General features: G+C 39.8%; 1 protein-coding gene across 2 annotated transcripts in view; it reads left to right on the forward strand.

Moving 5' to 3' along the window:
• The window catches only part of LOC5574462 (protein suppressor 2 of zeste), a 210,757-nt gene extending 200,065 nt beyond the window's left edge, over positions 1-10,692 (forward strand). For both annotated transcript variants that reach the window (XM_021843334.1, XM_001661427.2), the window contains exon 6: positions 6,484-10,692. In XM_021843334.1, coding sequence (XP_021699026.1) covers positions 6,484-10,608 — 4,125 coding nt within the window. In that variant the 3' untranslated portion in view covers positions 10,609-10,692. The remainder of the gene's footprint in view (positions 1-6,483) is intronic.
• Positions 10,693-14,419: the final 3,727 nt, after the last annotated feature.

The following is a 14,419-nucleotide window of genomic DNA, read 5'->3' on the forward strand; positions in this document are numbered from 1 at the left end:
TGACATATTTTATGGGAGCATTTCGATTATGCAAATTATCACATTTAACAAAATTGCGACATATTTAGAATGATTTTGTAGATAAATTCTGATAGAACAATTTTCATCATTTTGGCACCCATTAATCAGAAATTCACCTTCATACAAAAGAAAACTATTGATTATCAATAGCTAACTATAGAATATTTAGTAAATGTCAACCCTTCCAACAATTCATGTTCGATCAATTTCTCACGCGTTATCATTTTCCGCAATTTTCAAGTAACACATTATCGGCACATACCCATTTTCCAGATTGGTCGACTAGAAGAGAAGTACACGAATGGGAGGAGCATCATCTGCTAATCTAAGGGTTTAAAGCATGCTTCCTTCGCCGGATTCGGTTTCATTCCTTTTTCGCTTTCGAGCTGGTAAGAGCTACTCCGAACCTGCTTAGCGAAGAGCATCTCGTAGCCAGAAGCCTACTGAGCTGTTGATCAGCATCTGGTTTATGAGATTTCGGCTCGTGATAAACTCATCTTTGGTGCAGTCAAAAATCAAGCCCGTTAGGCATCATTACTATTATTATTAGACAAATCGAGCGTCCGGCTTGGGGTATCGCTCAAGATTTCAAACTTAAGCTACGTTTTCAGATTTCGACTTCAGCCGTTTGATCTAATACCTGTTGCTGATGTGTGCCATCCACACCACGAAAAATTCAACTGGTTCGTCTTATAAGCAGAGAACTTACAAAAATTTCTACACTTGCGTTGGGGATTCTTCGTTTAACCATGGCAATCAACTGATAACATCCTGTAGTGCGATTCATCTATGACAGCACCCGAGCTAACAAAGCCTTTGGCTCTTTTCAGGGCCACCAAATGTGTGTAAGAGAGTTAACAGAGTAATATTTCCGACTTTATTTATCACATTTCTCTCAAACCATAAGATCAACAAAACGATGACTGAAGCTTTCATTATAATCCTCGAATAACTTCCTATAGACACATTGCTGTTAAATATTCTTTAATTAGAATTACTTAGATTTTGCTCCAGCATGCTGAACAAGCCTCAATCACTACTGTTCTTTCCAATGCTACCATATATTTCATAGGAGGTTACTAATATATTTTCAAAATGATCATACAACCTGAAGTGAAATTTCACATTTTCATAGATAAATATGACGAATTCATCGGATAAAGATAATGTATATTTTGGACATGATTAAACGTACACTTGGCTGCAAATCGTTATATGCATAAATATTAACGAAAGTTTCGAGCACTGAAAACAATATGAAGTCAAAACGAGCAACAAGAACGACATCAAATTCAGTTAAATTAACCATCGTGGTCCTACGTCACCAGTTCGTATAACCCCATAGGGATGAAACCTTATAGTTTTTCGGCTTACTTTATGTCTGATCCGGGATGATCAAATGAACCGACTCTCGTCACAAAAAGAGCCCCGGATCACTCGTTCTTTTGAGTGATCCGGATCTTTTGAACGGCTCCAACTCTTTTTGCCCATCTCTACTAATCACATCAATAACTACGTGTTTGCATTCAAAACTGAGAAATTGTGAATAACACATTATTGAAAGGTTTCATTTAAGAAACCACCCCTCTACGATAATGTTAGTAACTCCAAATAATCTTTTTTTTTGTGATCGCTCTCGAAAAGACTGCGATAAGTGTGGGAGAAGGGAGCGGAAAGTGATGGGAGAAGTAAGGTGCCATATAAGAGGCCATTTTGGTACTCAAGCAAATATTCCTGAATAAACTGTTATTCAACTATAACTAGAGATGGATATCATCGATCCAATAACAACAACTTATTTCGTCGTGCGAATCCTAAATTTTTGATGTTTCTGTTGTATATATGTCTTTTCGATACACTCATTCCTTTTCAAAATTAGTTGCATTGTTATTGAAAATTTTAATAATCCACATAGCAAACAGCTAGATTTTATTTGACTCTTTAAGATGTTCATAACCCTTGAGAGCCTCAAGTTGCTGAAGCAAGTGTCTTGTACCAAAATGTGAGGTGCATTTCGCTACATACAGTTCAAGCATGTGCTAGAATAAGGGTGTAAGTTGCATGATCGATTTCTCTACATCGATCCTCTCTTCTGTGAATAAAGGTGACAATATGCGGGTTTGTCAGCATTTTTTCACCTCAGGACGCAAGATTGCAACGCTGCCTAGCGTCCAGAACTGAAAAAATGCTAACAAATCCGTATCTTGTCACCTTTGTTCACAAAAGAGAGGATCGATCATGAGACTTACGCCCTTATTCTAACACACGCTTGAGTTATAAAAGAACACTTTTGAATCGTCACAAGAAGTCGCGTAAGTGACAAAATAATCTGCATTTTTCAGATTCCGACATGAACCAATGAATCATCAACTTTTAAGTCTAACGAAATTGGTTCGTTAAAAAAACTGAATGCAATTTAACTCTTCTATAAATAGAAAGAGCATTCAGCATACCACACATGAAGGTTTGAATGTTCAATTGAAAAATTATTTGTAAATTAGGTCCACTGCTACACTCAGCTGAATATTGAATCACCCTGAAAAGTTTAGCATCACCTCGTCACAAGAACATTCATGATGTTATATCTCGAGATGCTGATGGTCTATAATGATGCTGCAGGTCAAGGACATTCGGAAAGCAAATATTTTTGTTCAGCATGTAAAATTGAACATTTTAAGCAAGTTTTATCTCGTGATCCATATGAGATAGAAAGTTCAAGTCTTCGGCAAAGTTACATAGAATGTCAAGGACATTCGAAAGGCAGTTTATTTGGTTCTCTAAATTTGAAAATTTTTCTGCTAGGTGGCTTTAGTGAGCAGATGAAAATAAGTGTCTACCTCATCATCCAGCAAAATAGAAAGTTCGAGTCTTCGACAAAGTTGATTATAAGGTCAAGGACGTCCGAAATGCGAACAATTTGGTTCTAAATTTTGTCTCTTGGTGGCAGTTTAGTTCTTAATTTTGCCGTGAGGTAACATTAGTAAGCATATTTAATCAAACAAATTCTATCTTGGGAACCAGATGAGATTGAAAATTCGACTCTTCGGCAAAGTTGTTCAGAAAGTCACAAGGACATTTGTTGTTGAAGTTGTTCAAACAGTCAAAGAAAGCAAAGTTGTTCAAACAGTCAAATAAATCCGGACGTCAAACAGTTTGATTTGTTGTTCTCCCGATTGGTGGTGCTAGTGAGCAGGAAGTTGAGCATCTTGAACTTGAAATAAAAGCGATCGCGTTATAAAAGACATAATCAGAGTTACTGAGGACACGAAAACCAAATTTTACTCTGGCACTGCAACTCTTTGTCGAGATATGGTACATCAAGTTATAGAGGGTTGACTGTTATTAAATATCATTATTTAAAAAGATAAAATGTCCAGAATGTTGTTCAAAAAGCCTTTGGCATTTGGGAAGGGAAGTTATTGAAGTCAGTATCATATTACATTCAAGGGATTCATGTCTGAATCATTACATATGCAAATGTTTCAGATCTGATGCATTACAGAGCCGATTACATTCCAAATTATTTTTAATGAAGAAATACGTTCCACAAAAATTGGATGAGGTAGCAATTAAGATAACGTGGTTATAGCCGATAATAAATGAACTGAGAGGAGGGAGTGGGTTTAACGGGACGTGACGATTCATAAAAAAGGAGTTCCTCTGCAAAAATTGTTACTAAAGGTGTGGGGGAGAGTGTAAATAATTTTGAACGATCTATAAAAAGACAATTTTTAAAATGTTTCATGCAAAACAAACCGTCTAAACGCAAGAATATTTCTTGAGAAAGTTAACATGAACACGATTAAAATGTGGCTCATCGTCTGTGGATCAACCCTTTTTCAAGTGAATTTTGTCAGATGCTGCATTATTCAGTATGAAGCGTTGTCATATCCCCCGAAGTAGGTTCCGAACGACACTCTCTTAGATTATTGCAGAGGCTTATCGAAGTTCTCGTGGAGCTTTTTTATGGCTAGCAAATGAGGTCGTTTTTTCTCAATGTTATAATTTTGCAAAATAAGTGTAAAGTGTATAGTATCAAGTTATATTGTATCTCTTGGATTGTATGTTTTTTATGTTGGTACCAAAAGATTAGAAGATTTTTCACCCATTTGAGATAGAGGTTTTCCCTGCTCCAAACAAAAACTATGGTTCCATGCTTCAGGCAATGTACTTTCTTCACATGATCGTGCCGCTCACATAGAGCAAACTTCACAGCTGTAAAGACTATCAAGAAATTACTGAAGTTTTGTAAGCCATAATTTATACAGTCCCAACCCTTTATATGGTTTTCGAAGCCCTCAGAGCCCAAGGCAGCAAAAAATGCTAAAAATCTTTGGATAAACTTGGTCGTTTTAAGCTTGCTCTCGATTTTGAAAAAACTGGCTCGATGGCTTCTTCCAGGAACCCAACTCAATATTTTTCCATCTCATTCCATCTCAAAAATGTCTCTATACTATCATAGTTCATCTTCATGATTGCTTTTCGTTGGTAAGTGGCTACAACCACATTAACAGAATGCTGCCTTAGTGCTAAAAAAAAGAAAATATAACTAAAGAAGAGATAATTTAAGGTGATTATAAAACGTAGCCACACTTGGAATTTTCAAATGCACAAGGCTGGAGAATCTGGCAACAGTTCGCGTTGAAAATCAATCAAATTGCTTGCATGCTGGTGGTGACCAATGGGATAAATTTTCAACGCGGAGCGCTGTTTGATTCTCAAGACTTGTGCTTTTGAAAATTGGAGGTGTGGCTTCGTTATATAATCACCTTAATGGCAGCCTTATCCAATTATTATTACTACTGCCCTTATTATAGTGGATTTTAGTCCTAGGCGAGCTCGCCACTTACATAACGCTATTGTCAAATGTTTTCCTAAACGTCGGACACACCAACAAGAAACATACTTTGCTTAGTTACAAAGATATTATAAATAATTTTAAAACGCACTTGGCTCCGTGATGCCAAGCGGCTTATGAGCCCTTTATAAAATTCAACATTTGTATAATGTGTAATGATATTATATTCTTCAAATCCTACTTGTTTGATTGTTTCACTTTGTGTTTTGAAACTGATAATTAATACTGAAGAAAAACTAAATCAATGGTGTACGATGTTTCAATAAAGGTTTATCATTGCATTGGAATGACATGAAGAAGGTTCTTCAGGGGTTTCAAAATAAATTTTGAAGATGATGCTGAAGCTGCCTACCTTGTATAGTACTAATAATTTTCATTGAATATCCGATATTGAAACATTGAAGCAAAGTTCAAAAAGAATGAATATTATTTTTCTATTGCCACGATTAGTGATTTGCATATTTACACACTTAATTTAGAATGCCGAATGTCGGCCAATTTTAATAGAGATCCGCACAGCCAAGTAGTCGGCAAACATATTTCTTGGGATCTCAGGAAATTGTAGCCGAGTGTCAGTAAATCGTGCTTCGTTGCTAAGCAACCGGACAATTTGTTTACTGAGTCACGGTTTAAATTGGAAAACCGAGATTCGCACTGCCGAGCTCGTGAAAAAAATCTAAGTGTGTGATAAGTCTATAGAATTACTTTTATCTCATAAGAAGTTGAATTCATTTCACCCTAGGGGGTGCGAACTGGATATCAACAAGCAGCCAGGCTGCTCTCATGCTAAAATTTTCATCAAAATGATCTGAGTATGTCTTGAAATGTATAGCCATTACTTCGCCACACTAAAAACTGGTATGCATTTTATGTGACACAAAGACTATCAACTGTTGAAAAAACGTTTACTTGGTCTTATTGACACGCAAGTTTTTCAGAACTTTTGTATAATATATTTTTAACAAAAATACGGTCAGAAACTACCAGATTCAGCTTATTAATTGGACTTATTACCTGCATCAAATTGCAAAAGCTTTGTGTGAAGTATTTTAAGTGTGCATCTAGAAAATGGTTTCCTGCGAGACAACGAAACAAATAACGGTTAGCACTGGTAGAACAATTTGTGTTCAAATTGAATGACCAAAATGTTCGAGACCGCACCCCTCAGATGTCACCTATTTAAATTCTGAAGGCCGACGGCAAATAAAACGTGGTGTGTCAGAAATAATCGTACCTGCCACACGATATACAAATGCGAAAATGGTAACATTGGCCAAGAAAGCTCTCAGTTAATAACTGTGGAAGTGCTCATAAGAATACAAAGCTGAGAAGCAGGCTCTGTCCTAGTTAGGACGTTATGCCAAGAAGAAGAAGAATGACACAAGTAAAACGTTAGAAACAACTTGTTAAAGTTTTATGTAATTATTGTATGTTTGGAGATGTTTCAATAAAAAAATAAAAAAATAATTACTTTGGAACTTGAACTCATGGAACTTTGAATACGACAGACAACTTGATTATTAGCAGAATGCAATCAAATAGAATGATTCTCACCCAGCATACCTTGCATAACTGATAATTGTATTTTAATTCTCCATTTCCAGAGCTCCCTTATGCGTCTCTACTATCGGATATTCATCCATCCAACCGCAAAACCGACAGCAACTACCACAACTTACAACGTGGGCAGCGATAAAAATAGCAACGAAAACAATAAATATAGCGGAGGCGAGCGTGATGCTAATAATAGCACCGGCAGAAGCAATGATGCCAACCACAACGAGCCTAGTCAAGGTAGTGCGGCGGAATCATCATCGTCATCGTCTCCATCATCTTCTTCGTCGTCGTCGTCGAAGCCAACGTCGACGTCACCGAACAAAAACGCTTCAGCCGCCAGCACAAGTGACGCCAGTGACAAACCTTCAACGAGCTCAACCACAGAACCCAAAGAGGCTGACAGCCAGATCAAAGTGCAAAATGCCGTCAAAAGTGTAAACAATGATCCAAGTAAAGTGTCAACAGAAACCAGTGTGAAGCAAAGCTTTCAACCTTCCGAGGCTAGTTGCTACAGTAAATACGATAGCAAATTGATTATCACGAAAACTAATAAGACGGACAAAGGTGGAAGTGACAACAAAGAAAAAGAATCGTTAAAGTTGGTGTTGGTGCCGAAGAAGAGCGATAAAAATGATGCAAAAATTGTTTATTCAAAAAGTGATTCTAAGGCAAGCAAATCTCCCAAACAAAATAACCCAAGCGCAACGGTCAGCTTCGGTGATTTCAAACGGCTTCGGAGCAACGATATTCGATACAGTGACTATGAATCGTCGTCGGGTGCGGGCTCAACGTCCACAAAGGTAGTGCCAACTCCAAGCAGCAAAAATGGAACCGTTCCGGGTGATGATTCGAAAAAGATAGAGATACAAAATACTAAAAAACACAATAAAATAAATGATTATAACAGTCCCAGTGATTCTAGTGGCAAAAAGATCTCCGAAGACAATAGTCGGAACAAAGTGTACGGGAACGGGGCAGCCACCAACCAGGTTGGAGGTGAATCGGCTGCAGCTCAGCAAGTATGTGTAGCAAAAACCAAGCATGAAAAATCTAAAGTTTCGCCACGGAGGGAAAGCAACGGTTCTCCGGTGGCAATAACGGCTCCAGGTATCGTCGCTGCTGTGAGCGAAAAGAGTGAAAAGTCATCCGAGTTGAAGTGCTATGTAAATTTGAAGAAACAAACGGTTGTTTCTCCACTTTCAAGCAGTGCAGAATTGTATCGTAAAGAAGTTCCTAAGTTAAAAATTGAACTACCTAGTCTGAAAACAAAAATTACAATCCCTAAACCGGATACGGAAAAGTCACCGAAATCAGTTCATTCCTCATCGACGTCCTCTTCGGCAGCGACGTCCCCAACGACATCTTCGTCCGCATCTGGCAAATCTCCAATGTGGCCAAAGCCGGATGACGCTGTTAAATCAGTCGATGTGCCCTCGATAGACATAGAAGAGTACGCGAAAACAATTGGCCTGAAACCAGTTCATAAGATTTCTACTAGCGATAGTGGTCAAAAGAAGAAGAAAAAGAGTTCAACTTCATCTTCCCCAGACCTATCCTTTCACCGCAAACGCAAGAAAGCAAAACACTCCAAAGAGTCCGGTGGCAAGCGAAGAAAATTACATGCCGAAATTTCATCGCAGCACGATGAGAGTTTGAAAATGAAGGTCAAACTCACCGAAAAACCATCAAAACACGAACGCAAGCCGAGCGAGGAAATCACACCGAAAGAGCCGACAAAACACAATACGGAAGTTACGCCGTCATCATCTCTACCGGCTCCGACAGCACCTCCACCACCAGCGTTGTCTTTTCCATCGCCGGCCGCTGTTCCCACAACATTGTTGACGCCACAGAAAGAAGATAGCTCAAAGGTGATTGACATTACGAAGGGAGACGATGATGATGATGTGAAAATTATCGAGCAACCCACGTTGGATGTGTGGCCAATGGCATCGGAAAATGTCACAGAAAAATCGACAACTGTGGCAACGAGGGTAAACGAGCTGCCAAATTTGCCGTCCCTTAGCGGATCGGACAGCTCCACCAAGGCAAAGATTAATGAGATGCGAGCAATTCGTCACAAGCCGATGGTTTACATTCCAAATCTCGATAAGAACCTATCAGATAACTCCCCCACAATCAACAATCTCATCCAGAGCGTTCAAGCGAAAACTGGATTTATTGATAAGGATAATGATGTACAAATTGTTTCAACCAGCAGGCTTGAAGGGAACACGATATCCATGTCCAAAGTGCCAATGCCTCCTCTGGTTTCTACTAAACCGATTTCAACTGTGCCTAGCATGAAGCCACCAGTGGCGATTCCCTCTACAGCAAGCAATCGAATGGTTTCAACCAATAGCATTCCAAAGCCTCAGCAGAGAATGACGGCACAATCACAGCAAGTATTCAGCCCTAGGCATACCCCGAGCTATCCGCCGTTAGCATTGCAAAGTGTGCCGAAAAAAGTCATAACCCCAACCACCAGCAACAGTACAAATGTCTATCAACCGAGAAACGTAAATCCATCGCTTAAACGGTCGATCAGTGTTGATAACAATTCTACCCACAGCGTTCCTCCGAAAACCCCTCGCGTGGATTTGATGGAGTTAAACGCACAGAATCAGTTTCTTAAGAAACCCATCTATGCCCCAATGTTTAATTTTGTGAAAGGAGCCAGCTTGGCTAAAAATGGCAACCCAAATAGACTACCAACCTCGGCAAACGATGTACCTTACAAATCTCCCATCAGTTCTTCCTACACAAAGGAAATGAACACGAAAAAGCCTGTCCCAAGTCTACTACTACCTCCATCGTCGATAAGTGTCACCAAAATGACGGATACCGTTCCTCAACCAATGCCTGTTGACAATCGACCTGCTCTGGAAATCGTCCGGATACCATCCACCGCACCAGTTGCCGATAAGCCTCAAACTTCCCCGAAATCAACGTCCGTTACACCGAAAGCAAGCCGACCTCCTCCGCCCACAATACCTCTAATTAAAATAAAAAAATCTGCCTCTGTGCCTGAGCAACCCACGTCACCAATTTCACCTTCCGTTTTTCAAGTCACTAGCTCTAGCACAAACAGTTCCTCGAAGCTTTCCACTACGTGCGCCTCCCATCAAGACACTGGCGGTGCTCTAGATTTGACAACACGTGCAAACGACGATTTAATTATCCTGGAAGGAAGCGACAGTTTGACGCCAAAACTGAATGGAAACGAGCTCAAACCAAAAGTTGAGAAGCGAACCGACATTGATAGCAGTCGCTTAGAATTAATCAATTCGTTGATCCAAACATCTGCTGCCTCCATGATCAAAGCAGGGTCAGGTGTGATGGCAAAACTCCAGAGTAGCATTCCGGGCTTGAAGCTTCCACCTGAAATGATTGGGTTTGCCATCACCAGTAGCTCTAATGTCATCCCCAAGCAAACCGTCAGCAGTCCTTCATCCAGCTCAACGATGACGACAACAACGACGGCAAAATCGATCCCAATGCCAAAACTGGCCGAGATCAATCGCAATCGGAACCCCACTGTCCGTCAACTAAACCCATCGGTTCGAAGCATACCGAACCCATCGGCTTTGGCATTTCGTAATCAAACGATTGCGATAAGCAGCTCCTCCGCCACACCAGCAGCATCCTTTTCCTCTGCAGTTGCATCCATTCCCAGTGGGGGCAGCACGATAACATCTTTCTCACCCACGTCACTAACGACGGCGGCAAGAATCATGAACGTTAACATGAAAACAAACACCGCGAATGCAACGGCAGGACAGAAATCAAGTGTGAATAATAACGGCATCGGCTCGGCAGTCGATACAATTCCGCCTATCGTTCCTCTGTTGAAAACCAACACAAGCACATCGATCAGTACCTATGGCATGAGCAAATCGACCACTACCAACGGCACCGGTGCAACGAACGCAGTGTCAATTTTGAATGGAAACAACATCGGCAGCAGCAAAAACGATAACGTAAGCTCAACAAGCAACGGCAATGGTGGTGGCAAAAAGACCATCGAGAAAGTGGCTGCCGGATTGAAAGCGGCCGCGGATGCAGCGGCGGTGGTGTCGAATGGGGCAAACAGCAATCGTGTAAGTAGCAGCAGTAGCAGCAATGGGAACGCCGCTAGTGGCGTCAGTAAAAACGGTGTGAATGTTGCCTAACAAACGAAACTGCGGTAAAGGAATCAGCTAAACCCAACCGCAATCAAAATCGATGAACTGTTAGGAAACGTGATGATCTGTCGACAAGAAAAGGCCAAAGCAAAACTCCTACCAGAACCATCCTACTTATCTAAGTGGAAATGTATCACACGGCGAAGCTGAAAATCATCGGAGAAAACGCATACCGGGCCGGCACGAGCAAGACAGTTTTGATTGACAGACAACCCGGAATCTGGATGGTAGGCTTTGGGGAAAGGGAATGAAACAAACTGTGACAATGTCACATGTGTCAAAACGACACAAAAATGTTGTTTTTTGTTATAGAAATTAGTTGGTAGCGAAGCGATCGAGATTGTAGAACATACTGGTGTCATTCCGTGTGAAATGTCTTGTAACAAATTTAGTTATTTATGAGCAGTCTGTTACGCTGGGAAATTGCATTCAATTTGACTGAAGCTGGAATTGAAGTTAAAATGTTTATTTTTTTCTCGTTCAGTCACTGCTTCACAAAGCATGCTTAACCTTCTGTCTGTGTGAAAATAAGTTACTCTTTCTGTAACACCAAATTAAAATCGTAATAACTTCGCGAAATTTCGATCTATTTTCGGTTCTCCTGTGGTTTTTTTTTGTTTAGTTTGAATCCGTTTTACTTGAAAAAAGAAGAAAAATAATGAAGGGGGTTTTCATCGCGAAGAGGGGTTATTGCGAAAAAAGGTTAAAACCATACATTTTGGAAACATTGGACACTTATATTAAAGAAACAGCTTAACGTAAGACTATACCTTTTTCGATAAATATTTACAACAGACGAAGGACTATTATGTATGATCTCCAACAGAGACTCCTCCGGAGATATCCCCTCAGAACTCATCCGAGGATTTTCTCCAAGAATTTCTCAAGGGATATTGCCCAGGAATTCTTCAGGGAATTTCGTCCAGATATTTTTCCGGGGAAATTATTAAGAAATTTCTCCGGTTATTTTTTCTATGAGGATTCACATGAGGATTTCCAGGAACCCAGAAATTTCTCTTGGGATTTGCACCCGGAATTCCTCCGGGGATTTCCTACATAAATTCCTCCGGAGACTTATCCCAGCAATTCCTCCAGAGATTTTTTTCAGAAATTCTTCCGAAAATATTTTTCCAAAGAATTCCCGGGGATTTCCTCCTGGAATTCTTCCGAAGATTTGCATCAGGGATTTCTCTGCAGAATTTCGTCCCGGAATTCCTTCGCAAAATTGCTGGATTTTGCCCAAAAAACTCTTCCGGGGATTTCCTCCACGAATTCCTTTAGCGATTTCGTCCAGAAATTCTTTACTTCAGGGAATGTCTCCTCGAATTCCACTTAACATTCAAGAATCTGTCATTGTAGTCATCGTAATCATTTAGACTTCGAGAGCAGTTTTTTCTTCTTTCAAAACGAAAATTATTCGATGAAATGTGTTCACTATGTTTCGATTGGAGCACTGAATACAGTGAACGAAACTGCGTTTGAACGAAACTGCGTTTTAAAATTCCGAAATCAATAACGGATCTGACCCTTAAGATTTCCACGAGGAATTCCCCAGGAATACCTCTTAAGATTTTCTCCAGGAATTTCTCATGAGATTTCCACCAGAAGTTACTCCGTGGAGCCCTAAAGCACTGTCCCAATTTTAGTACCGAATGCTTAAGTTTAGGCCAGAATTAACTTAATTTTTGAATGATTTTCGTTCGTTCACGTTCAAAAAACTTTTTTTTTTCTCATTTTGAGATTTTATCACACCCCTTGGTTTATACTCAAATTTTAGGTGTATTTTGTTTTCCGTGTCTCTTCCGAAATGCCAAATAGGAAAACATAAGCCTCTGTGGCGTTTTTGTCGACTAAATGAATGTCAAACATGATCAGAAGTGTCAAGATTAAAATTTGGATCTGTTTTTTAAATTAAATTCAAAATGTCACATAGCCGTTGTTTGAACAGGAAAAATTGGCAAAGTGGTTGAAAGAACATGCTCATTTGTGTAATTAAATAGAAACAAGATTTCATTATAAATTTTAGGACCCTATTTCTCAGGGGAATTACTCCACAAATTCCTCCGAAAATTCCATCCAGGAATCCCTCTTGAGGTTTCCACCAGGAATTTCTCCAGAAATTCCTTCGGGGATTTCCCACTGGATTTTTTCATGGGGTTTCCACTAGGAATTCCTGCGAATTCTTTTAGAAATTTTGCCTTGGATTTCCACTAGAATTTTTCCCGAGCTCCTTCAGGAAGTTCTTTGGAGATCCTAAAAATTATTCCTCCGGAAATTCTTTCGAAGTTCATACAGGAATTTCTTTGAAAGTCGCACTAGAATTTGTTCAGCGTTCCTCATGGAGTGTCTTCGGAGTTCCTCAGGGAATTTCTGAGGATTTCATCCGGAAAATTTTGGGGCTCCACCGGAAATTTCTTCAGATTTCCTCTGGATTTTTCCGGGATTCCCTCAAGAGTTCTGCAGAGTTCTAGTTATACTTCGAAAATCCTCCGGTTTTTCACAAGGAATTTTTCATGAGTTTCTTCGAAGAATTCTCTACATTTCCTCCGGGAATTCTTCCAGAGTTCTTCAAAAAAAAAAAAAAATCTCAAGAGTTTCTTCGGCAATTCCCTCTAGATTTTCTCCGGGAATTCCTCTAGAGTTCCTCGTGTAATTCCTCCGGAGTTCCTCTAAGATTTTTTTTAAGTTCTTCCTGAAATTTTTCCTGATTTAATACGGCAATTCCTCTGGATTTCATCCAGCAATTACTCGGAACTTATTCTGAATTTTAATCAGGAATTCTTACAGAGTTCTTCCAGGAACTTCTCTAGAGTTGCTCTGGATTTCATCCAGTAATTTCAGGAAGGTTCTTCCGGTTCCCGTAACGCGGGTAGATCACCTTTTCGAGGTGCGTTACGAGGTAAGATCTACCATATTGTACGGAAGAGTATAAGAGAGTAACAAGCCACCATGACCCACCTATTTGTCCTAGATGATGAGGAGGTCGATGTGGAAAAATGGCTCAATCAGCATCTGAGGTTGGTTTCAACTCATAAGACAATTTCTTTCCGAGTTTAAGAGTTTATCTTTCGATATCTAGGAGGGAAACAATTCAAAATCAGTGGAGTAGCAGACCTCTTAACTTCTAAAATAAGCTTTTTGTTTCAAGGAATCTAAATGTCTCATGCGATGAAACCTGTTCACAGTTTCAAAAATCGACTTTGAAACTTATACGTAGAAGCAATAATTTGATACGCTAGAGTACCGATGCATGGTCAAAATCAGTATCATTCAACCAGCTTAGTGGTCGAACCTGATTAAGGGGCGTGCTTTTGAGAATTTAATGGTGACAAAGTGTTTTCTCTAAATGGTATAAATAGTGGTATCTTTTTCTAAAAAGGCTCTATGCAAAATGGTAAAGAATGATATTTGTATAAAAAAAACGACTACTTCATTATTTCTCAATAGTGATGGAGTAGAACGACATGCACTTAACAAAGGACACCACAAAAGATCAAAGAAAACTGGTTGCAGTGATTCATCCCGAACAGAAACAGGAAGGTTCTTCCAGATATCCATCGGGAATTCTTTCGAACATCCTCCATAGTTTCTCCAGGAATTTCTTCGGAGTTCCTCAAGCAATAACCCCAGAGTTCTATCAGAAACGCCTCTGGAGTTCTTTCAGCAACGCATCCGGAGTTTCTCCAGGAACGCTTCCGGAGTTTCTCCAAGAATTGCTTCAGAGTTCCTCCAGAGATTCCTTTGGTGATTCTCTAGGATTTTGTACAAAGTTCCTTCAAAATTCCTCCGGAAATTCCTC

This window comes from Aedes aegypti, chromosome 2, assembly GCF_002204515.2.
Source record: "Aedes aegypti strain LVP_AGWG chromosome 2, AaegL5.0 Primary Assembly, whole genome shotgun sequence".
NCBI classification, from domain to species: domain Eukaryota; kingdom Metazoa; phylum Arthropoda; class Insecta; order Diptera; family Culicidae; genus Aedes; species Aedes aegypti.